Raw genomic sequence first — 15,877 nt, 5'->3', positions numbered from 1 at the left:
GGCTATTTGTGCTTGCTAATGATAATTCTGATTAGCTTAATTCTGTCAGCTGACTCCCTGGCAGCCAAGGGCCAACAGCAGCCTGCTTATTCAATCAGGGCCTGGCCCGTTTTCTAATTATCCGCATCATTTGGGCTGTTTCCTCCAACAGGGAACTTGCTTGAGTTCAAGTTATCTTCAGCTGTTGCATTTACATGAGCAATGGATGATCTGTCACGTCTGTGCCTGTGTCAGTGTGCCAGGCTCCCCCTCCCTGCTGGAGACCAAGTGAAATGGCATGTGTTTGCCTGGGTTCCCAGGCTGCCGGCCATAGCGGTTGAACGCAGGTCCCAATGGGAGCCATGAGGCAAGCTCTGGGGGTGGATGGATGTGCTGGTCTTCACCAGGCTAGCCAGGGTGACCTCTTCTCAGCTTCTGAATTCCAAACTGTATTCCTACTCAGAGACCTGATAGGGTGACCAACCATCCTAGTTTGACAGAGACCAAGAGTTTTCCCAGGACATGAGAATTTCACTGCTAAAACAGGGAGGGTTGGTTACCCTTTGCCTGACACACCAGGGCACAAAAGCAGTGTGAGAGGATTCAAGATTTCCTGGGTGATCTATCTGGAATTAGGAACAGAGAATGACTAGGAGTTGAGGCCTCGTCTTTCTCTGTGAGGCCTAAAGCTTATTATGCATCCCTGCTCTCTGTCTTATTTTGCTTTTAATGTCTATTGCTAATCTGATAGGATGAAGCATTATTCCCGACGTGGAAATGGGTAAGTAGAGGTCTGCAGGCATGTTCTGAGATAAGGGGCATATTGAAGAGAGTGACCAGTGTGTAATCCCTTTGAATGGAGGTGCATCATCCTTAAAGTACTCTCCCCAATTCAAAAACATATTAAGCATTTATTAGGTACTAGGAACCCTAAGCAATGCAGGAATATGTCCTTTATATTCCCAGCCCTCAAAGAGTTGACAATCCCATGGGAGTGATTGATACAAATACAATTAACTACATTTGCTAGGAGTCTACCTAGGGAATCAATCACTAAGACAGAAAAGAGGTCATGGGAGCTAGGGAAGAGAGAATTCAGGAACATCCACTAACTACAGCCCAGCTACTGTTACAGTCATTGTCTCACTTAGCTAACATTTATTAAGCACTTGCCATGTGACTAACCCATTTAATTTTTATAACTCTTATTATTATACCCATTCTATGAATGAGGAAAACGAAGCTTTGAAAAGACACATATCTTGCTCAAGGTTGCACGTTAGTAAATGCAGGGTCCAGGGTTGGAACCCACAAGAATCTAAGACTTTTCTTAGGCACTGTATGATACTGACTCTCCTACCCCAGTAGGGTGCTGGATGGATCCTCAACACAACCTGTGTGATAGATACTCAGTCCACATGAGACAAAAGCAACCAGAGACGTGTGGCTGTGCATGGTGGAGGCAAGGCAGAGGGAAACATGAGGCGGTGGCGGGGGGTCTCGGAGTTCCATACTGTGGAATCCCAAGTCATGACACCAAGAATGTCCCACTGGTGGCGTGGGAACTCTGGGAATGCTGACGTTCTAAGGGAAACTGGCTGGACAAATGCTGCCCTTCTGGCCCCAGCTGCATTCAATTCTAAAGAATGTACAACTAGAATGTGAAGCCAAATGCCTGACTCCTTCATCATCCTTTGAGGGTCAAAAATGGGTGACATTTATTATTTTATATTTTTCAGACTGTATTGTAAATTTCTTGAGAGCATAGTTTTCTTTCTTTCTTTTTTTTCTTTTTTTGAAACGGAGTCTCGCTCTGTCGCCCAGGCTGGAGTGCAGTGGCGTGATCTCGGCTCACTGCAAGCTCCGCCTCCCGGGTTCACACCATTCTCCTGCCTCAGCCTCCCGAGTAGCTGGGACTACAGGCACCCACCACCACGCCTGGCTAATTTTTTTTTTGTATTTTTAGTAGAGATGGGGTTTCACCATGTTAGCCAGGATGGTCTCGAGCTCCTGACCTCGTGATCCGCCTGCCTCAAGAGCATAGATTTTTTATGCACATAGAATATCTGAGCAACTTGAGTTGCATGTATAGAGTATCAATATATGCAAATCACATAAAAACGTGTTGACTTGAGATGTTATGCCTGATTGGAATATGTGCATTGCAACAGTATTAGCAGTTAGGTATCCTAGCACTGTTAACTGTTGAAATGGTCATTTCAGCGATAGCAATCCACAAGCCATAAACAATCTACTCTTAATGGACACTGCATGTGCTAAGTATCCAGAGCCTGATATTATATGATTAGCCTCAGAAACATTCTTAATATCTATTTCTGTTCCTTTATAGGTTTTGGTTAGTGTAAAACAAATATATATGTTCAGACAATTAAGCATTTAAAAAGTATGAACATTTACGAGCATTAAAATGAATTTCCCTATAATTACAATTAACACATAAATGTAGGAAGTATACTATTGCAAGCAAGATTTAAAGAAATATAAACTTCGGGGAATAAAACCTGGTACCTTTGTTGCTTAATTAAACTGTTAAAAATGTCTGGTTAACCTAATTTTCTCCCAGGCCCCCAAAGAGGCTCTTGTCTAGGATATTGACATGTTTGAGGCCATTCTGTGACTCTGAGACTTCAAGTTAGTTCCTGGCACTGCCTTGGAGCCCTTTCTTCAATTATAGAAAATAACTGAGTTTTCTGACAGCAAAGAAAGCCTTTCTCTACTTGATAACTTACACACAGCTTTTTCCTACAATGTTGTCTTTATGCTTTCAGGCATAAAGGAGAAATTGACTTTCAGTTCTGTCCTGGTGTTTCTGATCCCTTAGCTCAGTGAAACCGAAAGTGTGAGTGCTTCCACAGCCTCTTCCTTCTTGTGGGCCTTTGGAGAAGTTATTTTCCATTGACCTGAACATAACTACAGAAGAGAACTGAACTGAAACCATCCAGGAGATTGCAGTGGTTTCTTCTGGCTCTTCATTTACATGGCCCTTGTCCATCTTTCCTCTCTGTCCTTGACATTTTCTGAAATTAGCTTTATCAGCTGTTTCTAGTCTTAACTCCCTTGAGCTGTTTGCACAACCTTATCTTCCCATTGTGGCTGTTTACCCAAAACAGCCTTTATAAAACTCAGCCATCGATGAATTGTAGCTTCTTTCCATACTATTTGTCCAATTGCATTCAGAGACAACTCGGTTCCTGCCTCTGAGAGCCTTCTAGAAATCTCTTGTGAAAGAAAATGAAGAAAATAGGCTCTTTTTAAAGTAAAGATGTGAGCCATCTCAAGTGTAACCCAAAAAGTCTTGCTTTGTTCCAGGACTACTGAGTAATAAAAAAAATAAAAAAATAAAAAAATAAAAAATTTTGCCATATATTCTCATAGCAGAATAATAAATTTCAAGGTGAAAAACACTAAAGGTGACATGTGAAATTCACCATCTTCTTTGCCAGGTACAGGTACTGTACTGTATTAAACATATCTTTTATTTTTTGTGTTTTGATTCTCTAACATCAAACGGGCCTTGTTGATCCTGGAGGGACTGCCCCTCGCAGAGCTAGCCAATTCCTAGTGATAGTAAACAATTTGCCCTCAAGCTGTTTACACAACAACCAATACGAACCAATCCTGCAGAGCCTGCACCCCAAATACCTCCTCCATCAGGGTCTCACACTAAACACCCCAGGCCCAGGTGTCAGATAACTAGGAATATGCCCTAGGCTCCAGAGGTTATTCAAATTGTCCAGCCCTAAACCTGCTTACCCTGTCTGGCCTGTTTCTTCCCATGAAAACCACGGTGAAGGTTCTTGCTCATGCCTTCTCTGCTCCCTCGGTCTCCGGACTAACCCTGGTGCTTTCCCGTGTGCTCTCTGTGGCGTGGCTCTTTCTCTTGGGATGAGTATAACAAATTCTCTTTTCAATGACAGTCATCTGATTTACCATAGCTAAATAATAATAAAACCTGGCCAGGAGTGGTGGCTCACACCTGTAATCCCAGCACTTTGGGAGAACAAGGGTGGAGAATTGCTTGAAGCCAGGAGTTTGAGACAAGCCTAGTCAACATAGTAAGATCCCATTGCTACAAAAAAAAAAAAAAAAAAAATAGCCATGCCAGCCTATAGTCCCAGCTACTTGGGAGGCTGAGGTGGGAGGAGTGCTTGAACCCAGGAGTTGGTGAGCTATGGTGAGCTATGATCTTGCCATCGCACTCCAGACTAGGAGACAGAGTGAGACCCTGTCTCAAAGAAAAATGAAAAATAATAAAACCTGTGTTTTAAAATAGGTACATAAAGAGAAAGGGATACAGGGTGGCAAAAGAGGACAGCCTGGCCCTAGTACTCTGGTCGTTCAAATGAACTTGGATGAAATGGAGTTGCTCTGTCAGTTATATTTAGCAAAACAGTCGCCTTGTATTATATGGGGTATAATATAGTACTCAATAGAGCCAGTAGAAAAAGCTTTGATCAAAGTGTCCACAGTGAGATGTTGCATATTACAAAAGGTGACGAGGTTTTTAGGGGTCCTTGACTTCTGAAGCACAGATTGAGTGCCACTGGAAAGACAGCTTTTGAAGAAAATAAAAGTAGTCCCCATTCACCTAAACAATAACACTAAGGATTTAATCATATCAAATGTTCTCTATTCTAATATATCTCAATGAAACTGCATCATAGAAAACTCAGTGTGAAAAGCAAAGTCCCTATGAGACTGTATCCTTATTTAGGGCTTAACTTCTGTCACTACCTCTGGAGTAAAAGCTGCCCAAAGGCAGTTTTACCTGACTGTATGCCTAGCAGCTGGAACACAGTAGGTGCTAAATATTTATTTACTGACTGAAGAAATGTTTCTGATAATCTTTGATTAACAGAGTGAGAGATAATATAAGATACCAAAGATGCCCATTTAAGGAATTCAATAAGTGGAAGAATGACTTTGGAGCTGAGAATTAAAGCTACTCCCTCTGATCCAAACTATTATATTCCCACAACATTCTGCCACCTCTTGGAGGGTAATCTCGGACACTTACTTGGTAACAGTGGACATCTTGGCATCTCCTGGCTGTTGGTTGACCACTAAACCCTATTCAATTCTGCAGCCCTCAGGCTAACAGCTAGCCATCGGTGAGCTTTTTCCAGGGATCGACAATGCGCTCTGACAAATGGCTGAGCTCCTGGGGTGACTTGGATACCACCATTATTTCATGGTGCCACTTACCAAAGGCTCTAGCTCCTTGCGGTCTATGAGGTTCATCTCTGTGACAAAGTAATAGAAGTGTTTGTAGCAGGTGTTGACATGGGCCTCTGCACCCATCACAATGACCCGGTCGAAGTGGTGGATATAGACGTGGACGAAGACCCGGAAAAGGCGGCACAGGATCTTCTTGCAGATCTGAAGGAAGTTCTTTGGGAAGGGAACACCTAGAGAAGAAAAAAGGAAGAAAGAATGAAACCATGATGGGATAGATCCTTTTCCTCTTTCCTCTAATATGAAAACTGTCTGAGGGCAATGCTACAGGGAGACTGGCACCCGTCACAGGAGTCATAGGCAGTGTGTGTGTGTTGAGGGGGTTGGTAGCAAACTAGAAAGCACCTTCTACCTCCCCATCAAAGGGAGCAGTTGCTGAACAGCCAACAGTGGCCATATAGGGATGGAGGCCCAGTGTTGTTAGAGCTTCTAATTTTTCAAGATAATTCAGAAATTTAGAGTTATACGTGGACCTGCTGCATTTTTTAAACATTAGCAATTAACTTGAAGTTTTAAAAAGTACGATGAGTCAAAATAAAACATCTCTATAAGTTACGCTGGGCCTGCAAGCTACCAGTCTGCAAAGCTTCTCCTTAGGTATACGTTTCTGAGGTGGGCAAATTCAATAACTTTCATAGATACTTTGCATCACAGATTCCCCCTTCGTCTCTTTGAGGAAGGTAAGAGTTGGGTGGAGATCTTGTTTTTCGTAACACAGAAAGGGTGAGTGGTCATCGAAGTCACTCAGATTTCCCATCTGATGACCACTACTCCCTGCTCGATCAAAGCAACAAATTGCGGGATCGCAAGCCCACTTCCTTTCTCCATCTCAAACACTGCTTAAGCTGTTTTGTTATTTGCACTGTCCTTAAGTGGGGACATGTTGTAATGGGTTCCTAAGCTAAACAGACATTGTTTGAATTCTTACTCTGCTCCCCTTCCAGCTGTATGACTGTGGGCAAGTTGTTTGACTTTTGGTTTCTCGTCCATAAAAGAGCGGTCATAAGGTCTTCCTTAAATGGCTGGGAGGGTATTAATGTAAGATCCTCCTACAGTGCCTAGAACATAGTGAGAGCTTATTAAATTGATAATGTCCTCCCTTTTCTCTGCAAGGTAAGGTCTGTTGTTATAAGGAAAAGAATTACCAGGCCAGATGTGGTGGCTCACACCTGTAATTCCAGCACTTTGAGAGGCTGAGGCAGGCAGATTGCCTGAGGTCAGGAGTTCGAGACCAGTCTGGCCAACATGGTGAAACACTATCTCTACTAAAAATACAAAAAATTAGCTGGGCGTGTGGCATGCGCCTGTAATCCCATCTACTCAGGAGGCTGAGCCAGGGGAATTGTTTGAACCTGGGAGGTGGAGGTTGCAGTGAGCCGAGATTGTGCCACTGCACCCCAGCCTGGGTGACAGAGTGAGACTCCGTCTCAAAGAAACAAACAAACAAAAAAACCAACAACAACAAAAGAATTACCCTTGTCAAAGAAAGGTAGAAATGACCACTAGCCTTTCAGCAAAATTATAGAACTACGCACAGCACATGCCCCAAGTCCCCAGGAAGCCTGGAGTTTTGCTGTCCTTTCCTCCACAGAAACCTAGCAGCAGCTGTCTGGTGAGACACTGTAATGGGATCACCTGGGACCCCAGGGCAGGAAGAGAAGGAACATGTCTGGCAGGCGGCAGTGACAAGATCTGCTTCCCTTGGGTCCCAGTGCTGATACTGGCTTTTCTTTGAAACAAAGTGGCAACATATCAAATGAACCCAGGGAGAAGTTCTGGCACTGCTTGGGAGCTGACTGCCTGGGCAACAGATGCTGGGGTTTGGGGTTGAGGGTGCGGTAGAGCCGAGGAGAAGGTGGAGGGCAGCCGCGCACAGAGTTTATGGGCTGCTTTCTCAGTGGAGAGGGGCCTGCAGAACCGCTGCTGCCACACTGGGGGCGGGTCTGGAGTCTTTGAAGCCTGAGTCCTAGAAGTGATGGAATTCCCTCTAAGATAGGTATGTTTCCTTCACAAGGGGAGTCCTGTAACCCACCTGGTGACAATGCCAGGAGATCGACATATGTTGTCTTCACAATGTATCTGTGGAATAGGTTTTATTATTCCTATTAATGTTTCATAGATAAATAGCACTGAAGCTCTTCAGCATGAATTCTGTTGCTAAAAAGTGGTAGGGCTGGGATTTGAACTAAGTCAGCCTGACTCTAAAATCCAAAAAATGGGTATTACGGAGTACAACTCTCTCTCTCGCCAGGTTAGAGGAACCACTCAATTGTCAAGCACAGTGAGGCATCTAAAAGTTACTCTACAGTGGCACAGAAACATAAATAAGCAAAAGAAAGGGGATGGGGACAGAAGGCAGAGAAGGACAGAAAAATGTCCACAGCATCAGAAGCCACAACCAGAGGTGAGAAGAGGTCAGCTAACATACTCTGCTGCCTTCAACGAGAGTATGTTAGCTTTCTCTGCCCAGGCCTTAAGACCACAGACCTGGGATTAACAGTAAAAGGTAGTATTTACTGAGCTCTTACTATGTTCTGGGAACTGTGCCAAGCCGTTTATATAGATTAGCTAACTAAGCCCTCAGAACAGGCCTTAAATTATTTCCATCTCACAGATAAAGAAATAGATTTGGGACAATTAAGTAGCTGCCCAAGGTCACCCAGCAGGGAAATAGTAGAGGAGAGATTTGGCCAGTTAGTCTGACTCCACAGTCCACGAGCACTGCTCTGGGGCTCTGCACACACTTCCAGCTCTGAGGCCCTTCCTTTCTGGGCAGCTCAAACTCCCGCAAGTATGCTCCTGCTTTTCCTCCCCTGGTTCCAGTCTCATGGAAGCTCACCAGATGCCGGGGGACACAGGGACTTTCAGCTGTGCCAGTTTATCTGTGTGGCCCTTATAGCCAGCCCCGCTACCCTCCACACTGACTACAGATAAGGCAAAGTTTTGGACACACTGCTGATGCTCATGGCAATTGCTGGCCCCCTTTAGACTGTTTCCAGGCGGCTCTGTTCCCCCCATCTCTGCCACTGCTCAGCTCAGAAATCTCAGCTGTGCCTTCCATTCCATACCTGGTCTCTGACTTGTCTCTGGCCTTGAAGGGGGTTTGCCTCTTGCCTATCCATTTTGGGCTATGGCTTTAGAGTAGTTGGTTTTGGAATCTGGAAGACCTAGTTTAAAATACTAACCCGACTTTTTACTAGCTACAGCTTATGCAGCCTATGTAGCTAGTAAGTAGTAGGGCTAGGATTTTAAACTAGGTCTTTTGTTTAAAATCCAGTCGAGTCTTCATTACTCAACTTTATTGTAAAACTAATAAACAAATTTACTTTGTAGTGTTTTTATAACAGTATCTGTACTGTGCTTGGCACTCAATGGGAACGTTGGGAGTAAGTTCAACTTTCATCATTTCCCACCTGAACTCCTCGGGTAGGTAGGACTCCAGGCTCAGAATCTCTCGGCTCTGGCTGCTAAGTCAGGCCCCTCTTCCACCATTCCCTCCCTTGCATGTAATTCATTCTTCAAAAGCAAAAGCCCCAGGCCACAAGGGTAAAAGGAGATAGAGATTTGGCTTCAAAACTCAGGCTGTTTCTTCAGCATCCTATAGGTTCTATGGTGTCAGGGGAGGTGAGGGACAAAAATACCATTTTATTTTAATTTATTCTTTTTTAAGGACAGGGTTTTACTCTGTCACCCAGGGTGGAGTGCAGTGTCAGAATCACAGCTCACTGCAGCCTCAGCTTCCTGGGCCCAAGCAATCCTCCTGCCTCAGCCTTCCAAGTAGCTGAGAATACAGGCATGCGCCACCATGCCTGGCTAACTTCTGTAAATGTTTTTGTAGAGACAAGGTCTCACTATGTTGCCCAGCCTGGTCTCAAGCTCCTGGGCTCATGCGATCCTCCCCCCTCAGCCTCTCAAAGTTCTGGGATTACACGCGTGAGCTATCTTGTCCAGCCAATAACACCATTTTATGACCTGCACTTAGCTTGCTTGTGGAAGGACCTCAAAAAATGTTTGTTTTAAAAGAATCTAGTTCAGCAATTGGAAGAAGAAAGGCAACTGGATCACCTCAAACAGACACTTGGCTAGCTATAATGGCATCCTGGACCTGGGGAGCTGTGCATGGCTGGGTCTGAGCAAAGGGAAACCTGTGGTCTACATGGCACAAGTGACCCAACATCAGGACCATAACCAATGCCCTCCTTCTGCCTCATGAGTACATAAGACACGATAGACCCTCCACTTCAGTATTCCCCATTATGTGTTTTAAAAATCACTATTCTTGAGAGATCCTTGGCTAAAAAGAGAGGATTCTGAGACCAAATATATTGGCAAAAATGCTGTTTTCATAGAGGTTTACGATGTACCCAAGCATAGTAAAGGATCTGAGAATTTCTGTAGCAAAAAGTCCTATTTAAATCTGGATTCCCCTTTGCTCATAATAGCTATTGATTTAAAACACAGAGTCTGTAATCAGATCTCCTAGGCTTCATTTCTACCTTTACCACTTATTCACAATGTAGCCACATACAGATGATGTAGTGTCTCCAAGCCTCACTTTCCCCTTAAAGAATATATACCTTAAAGAAAAATAGGGATATATTAATGTTATTTGTAGCTTAGGTTGTTGTGCGGATTAATTATATAAACATCTAAAAGGTTTAGCTTACTGCCTTGCAGATAGTGAGTATTCTATTGTGAATTGTTAGTTTTAGTATCCAATTGACCAAATGGTCTTTGTAACACACTTTGGGATTAAATTCCTCCTGCCTATTTATTTTCAGGATAGCAGTCTTGGCATTAATACATCAATTCTGAACTTGCAAAAAACTTACAGTGCCAGGTACTAAATAAGCCCTGGAGTATAACCTACCTTGCATTATTTTCTACTAGTTTCTCAAACTTATGTCTTATATTGCTGTAACTTCTCTGAACAAAGGGACTGTGTTATACTTTGATTCCACCTTTGAAAGCACCTGGCACAGGCAAGGCAGGGAATACTTCATCAATCAAAATTGAATCAGAAAAGAGCAGTGGTCTTATTTAGTCAAGATGTGAATCCATCATCTCCTGTTTGGGGGAGGCAAAAAAAAAAAAAAAAAAAAGAAAACCCACAGCAGAAAGGATAGCTTTTTGCCAGACTCTTGATATATATAGTCCTGGCATGGAAGGCTGCGTGTTGCTTTCGGGGAGAAGAGAAAACTTTGCAATGAGGAACACTGTGATCCAGCCTAGGGTGTGGAAAGAAAAAAATCTGAAACTTTCTTTTTATCATTGAAACCTTCCTTCTTCTCTTTTCAATCTTTTTTTTTTCAGGTGGTGAGAGTTAATTTTCAGTCACTGTACTCAATTAGAAAATTAATGCCGGACAACATTAACCAGCAGTCCTAACTGAAATAGATTGTATATCTTAAGGGTTTAGAGTTAAATTTTGACTAGTCTTATAATAATCCAGACAAACCATCAGCAATAATCCCAGACTGTTAGATATGTGCCTGTATTGATGATATAGAAAACAATCTTTAATTACAAGATCTCTAAGTGATTTGTAATCAGTAATTGAGTCTCAGAACATGCCCTTCCCTCTATCCTACCCTGAGCAACCACCAGTGGCTCTTAGCTTAAAAGCGGGAAAATTTCAGACTCCAAGAAGTTGGCCCACATTGAGAAAGTGTTCGGACTAGTGCTCCACAGAGAGGGGATGGATATCCAGGTGTCCAAGGATAGCCCTGGGCCCGGATGGCCTTGGGTCATGTGATGTAGCTTAGTTTCTGCAAATGGACCGGTACTGAAATGCAGTTAATGAGCCTGAAACAGGGCCAGCTGAGCTCAAGTTTTAGAGTGCGCCGAGGCAACATGCCTAAGCAGAGGCCAGAATCCAAACCAATCACTAATACAAGTTCCTAGCAGGAGTCTGCTCACCAGTTAGACTCAAAGCAAGACTAGAGTGTTCTGAGCAATCAGGCTAAGGAGGAGGCAGGCCAGGGCGCTGGGGTGAGGGTGGAGAGTGAGGGGAGTGCAGGCCTGGAGTCTCTCTTGAAGGCCTGATGAGACAGCCTTGTAGCCCCGTCTCTGTTGCTCATGAAGCCTTGGTACTCAGTCAGGAACCCGCATCTGACAGAGCCCTGCTGAGTTTATGAATGTGTCTAACCACAACTTTCTGATCTCCAAGCCACATTCAGTGTGAGAGCTAAATCGAGTATGAAACATAATAATTTCTCTGGGGCCCCATGCAGATTTGCCTTTCATCTCTGACTTAGGAAATCTCCTTTCTCTCCAAGAAAATTTAATAAAAATTCCAGTAATTTCTGCGCTTCAACCCATTTTTCTTTCTTCCTCTTTCCCTCCTGCCCCTCCCTTCCACTAAGACCTCAAACATCTCATTCAATCCTTCCTTTTCAGTCACCTCTGAAAGAAAATAAGTTGCCTAAATGGCTTGTGTGACTTATTTTATCTTGTTATGGAGGCTAAAAAAGGAAAAAGTCCTTTAGAATATGCAGAAATGCTTTGGTTGATGAAGGTCCAGGAGATTGGGGGGTGGGGATGTGTGTTCTGAGCTGGCTGTTAATCATTCCTGTTTTCATCATTTTCCCTTTTCTTCGGAAAGGAAAGGCCAACACCTGGGAATGGGACTCTGATCTGTGATCGGTTCTGGGCTGAACCTGGGCTTTTGTGGTCTGAAGAGTAAGAACCAAAACGTTGTCTCCGGGGATACTGGAGAACTGCCCCCAAACACCTCAAGTTCTGCAAACAACTGGCAGATAGCTCCCTTTATTGAGCACCTGGTTACTGCCACTTCTTTCTTTAGAGCTTGGCTCAGCATCTCCCATCATCCACAGACCCAGCTTCCCTGGCATCTGCTATTCTGCTCCCGAAACTTCCCTGCACAGATCACACGTAGTAATTCCACATGTATCTGTGGGAGTCCCTGCTTCAGGTCTGTTACCTGCTCCAGACTGGCCACTCTATGAGAGCAGGGACGGTGTCCAGCCTCCTCACAAGTGTCTCCTTAGCGATGTCTCCTTAGTGGCTTGGCACCTGGAGCAGGGTGGGTATGGAATGAGAGCTGAGCTCCTGTACCACCTGCATACCCTGAAATCAAAGCTCAAAGAGGTGAAAGGACAGACTTGGGCTTTACAGAGCTAGTTTGTGATGAAGACGGATCTGAATTCAAGTCTGTCTCAGAGCCTATGCTCCTTCTATTCTGCCAGGAAGCTTTGTAGGGTTCTACAGCTCCTTTCATCTCATGCAAATACAATTGACACAACTGGGGAAACAAAACTTGTTAGAAGACAAGGTGGAAAAGGGTAGTTTGGCTTTTACTTTCCCAAATGCATGTGTCACTGGGGGTTTGGGACACTGGTGAAACGTCTGGCTCTGGCCTCAATCCCATTTACGATTCCAGCTGTGGGACTTCTGTGCTGCTTGCCCTTAAGCAACTTTGCTAACTGCCAAAAGCCTCTGTTTTCTTGTCTGAGGAATGGTGATAATAATACCTAGATCTTCATGAGACCGTGAGGACTGAATGAGAAGCACAGCGCCAGCAGGCACACAGAAGGCATCTGGCAAATGGCAGCCGATGTTACCAATGCTAGGAAGACAGCTCTTCTGAATCAACGCCAAGACAGGGGTGGCAGGAGGGCAAATGAAACAGGCCAGGTGAAGCTGCCTCTTCTCCAAAGGATAAACTCTTCTTGGAAAGTATACTTGGAAGACATGTGATATATTGGAATAGCATGTGAACTGTCCAAGGAGCTTCCAAAGGACATATGATGAAACCTGATGTCCTGGCCAATCCTTTGGGACCCCTGATGGCATGTCAACAACAACCAGAAGTGCCCATGTTTCTCCTTGAAACTGTTACTCATGTCTGACGGCATTTGTGCTGTCCCTTCTGTCTTCAGAGTCCAGTAATAAGAGGGATGTGAAAATCCCTCTACAAGTCATAAAAACCACTCATTCTCAATAGTTCATGAATAAAAACAACATCCCACACACGTGGAAAAAGAAAACATACCTCCTCTGGCAGCATGGCTGAGAACACACCATTTCCAAAATACTTGCAAAACAAGATGCAATCGGATCACAAGGCAAAAACAAAACAAAACAAAACAAAACAAAACTCATGAACAACACAGATGTTTCTTAATAATATATATCCTCCTCCTGTTAGCCTATTCTCTTGCCCCTTCATCCCCATCCATTCTCCTGCCTCCTGCTCTCTCTCTCTCTCTCTATATATATATATATATACACACATACATATACATATACATATACATATATATGCACACACATACATATACACACACACACATACATATACAGAGAGGGACAGAGAGAGAGAAGCTTCATGTTCTTGCTGATGCTGATGGAAATTCAGCTGCGAGGATTGATTCCTCTTAGCAGATGTTTTGTGTTATCTCAGTACGTTCCTCAAGAAAGTGTCTGTTCGTCATGCCAAGGAAAACAATCCTGTGTAGCAGGACTTTGTTCCTCTGCCTAAAAAAAGAGAAAAAAAAGTCCCCAAACGAGCTGACAGCTGCAAATGCTTAGAAATAAACTGGCTACTACTCTGTTTTCCAACTCCCTCCCTCTGCCCCTCCCCAGCCCCTTTGTGCTATCCTCCAGTCTGTTATCATGGTGGTTGGGCCAAAAGAAAGACAAACAGTGGTATGTGATTATATGTTCTCAAGAGAGTCTTAATTCTTTCAGACATGCCATGTGCTGGGCATAGGAAGTGCTGTTTCAGCCACCCCAAGGAGCAGCCATGAGTCCAGTGTGCCTGCTCGTCACACCTCCTCCTACCCCCCAGCGCCACTTCTGAGTTGCTCATCAGCATCCCCAGCTCCCAGATGGCTGCCTTTGTCCCCTGCCTTCCCAACATGGATGTGAAAAGAGCAGTAGATTAAGAAAGACCCAAGACAACCCATGAAAGATATTCACCGTGGATTGACAATAAAAGCCATTAGAAACAAAACCCTACACAGTGTAAACCTGACCAGTTTGCTGAAAATCAAATGGGATAAATGAGCCAGAGCTGAGAACAGGATGTTAATGAACTTCATTGGTTCTGGAAAGTCAGGCTGAGGTACCAGGAGTTTGATCAGGAATATAGGTCTAGGACTACCACACCTTCTGGTTTTTTTCATGAGCCCCAACCAGAATTTGAAAGCCAGGTTCTTTGTCATGGATGTAATATTGTGAGTATCCTCACAAAACTATTCTTTATTCCCCAGTAGAATCTTTCTTCCATTATGTGGAGGACAATTAACACCAAGTCTTGTCTTGAACAGTTGCTGATCTCTAAATTTCTCTTCAGCCCCACTGCCTCCTTCCTAGCTCACCTCCTGCCTCGTTTATGCAGCTCCCTTGTAACTGAGCTTCCTTTCTTTACTCCTGCATTTCTCCAATCTCCACTTGGCAAGTGAAGGACCTTCCCAATATGCAAATCTAACCAGGAAGCCTGTTTTTGTGCATAAAACTCTAAAGCAGCCTCCTACTGCTTCCAAGGTGAAATCAAAGCTATTTAACATGCAGGCAAGACCCTTTATGATTTCACACATGCAGTGGTCCACCATCATTTCTGGATTCTCCCAACTTGCATGTAATACTCCAGCCTTCTGAAGCTATGATCCTCTTGCTCACTTGCTTCTGGGCGTTGCTACATACTGGAGGGTTGGTAGCTGGAAACCTCTTCCTCAGCTTCTCCATTTTGCCTGACTAACTCCCATTTGTTATTCAAACCTCAACTAATTTATCACTTCCTCTAGAATGTCCTCCCTGCCCACCTCACCCTCAGTCTAGTTAGGCATATCATAACACCCGCTACTTCTTCCATGACAACACTACCACATCATCTTTTAATTGTCCATTTTTTTTTTTTTTTTTGGTCTCCCAAGAGACTGAAAATTGTGTAATGTCAGGGATCTTTCTTGTTCATAGCCATAGCCCTGGCATCGAATGCATAGCAGAACACAGTGATTCTCCATATGTAATTATTGAATGCAACGGATTGAATGCTTATGCCCCCCTCAAATGCACGCGTTGAAATCCTAATCCCCAAGCTGATGGTACTAGGAGGTGGGGCCTTTGGGAGGTGATTAGGTCATGAAGGCAGACACCCCATGAATGGGATTAGTGACTTTAAAAAGGAGGGTCCTGGCTGGGTACGGTCGCGCAGGCCTGTAATCCCAGCACTTTGGGAGGCTGAGGCGGGCGGATCACCTGAGGTCGAGAGTTCAAGACCAGCCTGACCAACATGGAGAAACCCCATCTATACTAAAAATACAAAATTAGCCGGGCGTGGTGGTGCATGCTTGTAATCCCAGCTACTAGGGAGGCTGAGGCAGGAGCATCACTTGAACTTGGAAGGCGGAGGTTGTGGTGAGCCAATATTGTCCCATTACCCTCCAGCCTGGGCAACCAGTGAAACTCCATCTCAAAAAGAAAAAAAAAAAAAAAAAGAGGGTGCTTTTTCTTTCTCCATGTGAGGTTATAGCAAAAACTGCCATCTATGAACTGGGAAGCAAGGCCTCACCAGACACTGAATCTGTCAGTGCCTTGATCTTGGACTTCCCAGCCTCCGGAACTGTGAGAAATAAACATTTGTTGTTTATAAGCCACTCCGTTTGTGGTATTTTTG

At 44.1% G+C, this 15,877-nt stretch overlaps 1 protein-coding gene across 2 annotated transcripts in view; it reads right to left on the bottom strand.

Annotated features, from left to right (window-relative positions):
- The window catches only part of MOB3B (MOB kinase activator 3B), a 201,697-nt gene that overhangs the window by 23,834 nt on the left and 161,986 nt on the right, over positions 1-15,877 (bottom strand). For both annotated transcript variants that reach the window (XM_032164218.2, XM_058445218.1), the window contains exon 3: positions 5,206-5,408. In XM_032164218.2, coding sequence (XP_032020109.1) covers positions 5,206-5,408 — 203 coding nt within the window. The remainder of the gene's footprint in view (positions 1-5,205; positions 5,409-15,877) is intronic.

Source organism: Hylobates moloch, unplaced genomic scaffold (assembly GCF_009828535.3).
Source record: "Hylobates moloch isolate HMO894 unplaced genomic scaffold, HMol_V3 SCAFFOLD_10, whole genome shotgun sequence".
Taxonomy (NCBI): domain Eukaryota; kingdom Metazoa; phylum Chordata; class Mammalia; order Primates; family Hylobatidae; genus Hylobates; species Hylobates moloch.
This window is presented reverse-complemented; position numbering and strand designations above follow the sequence as displayed.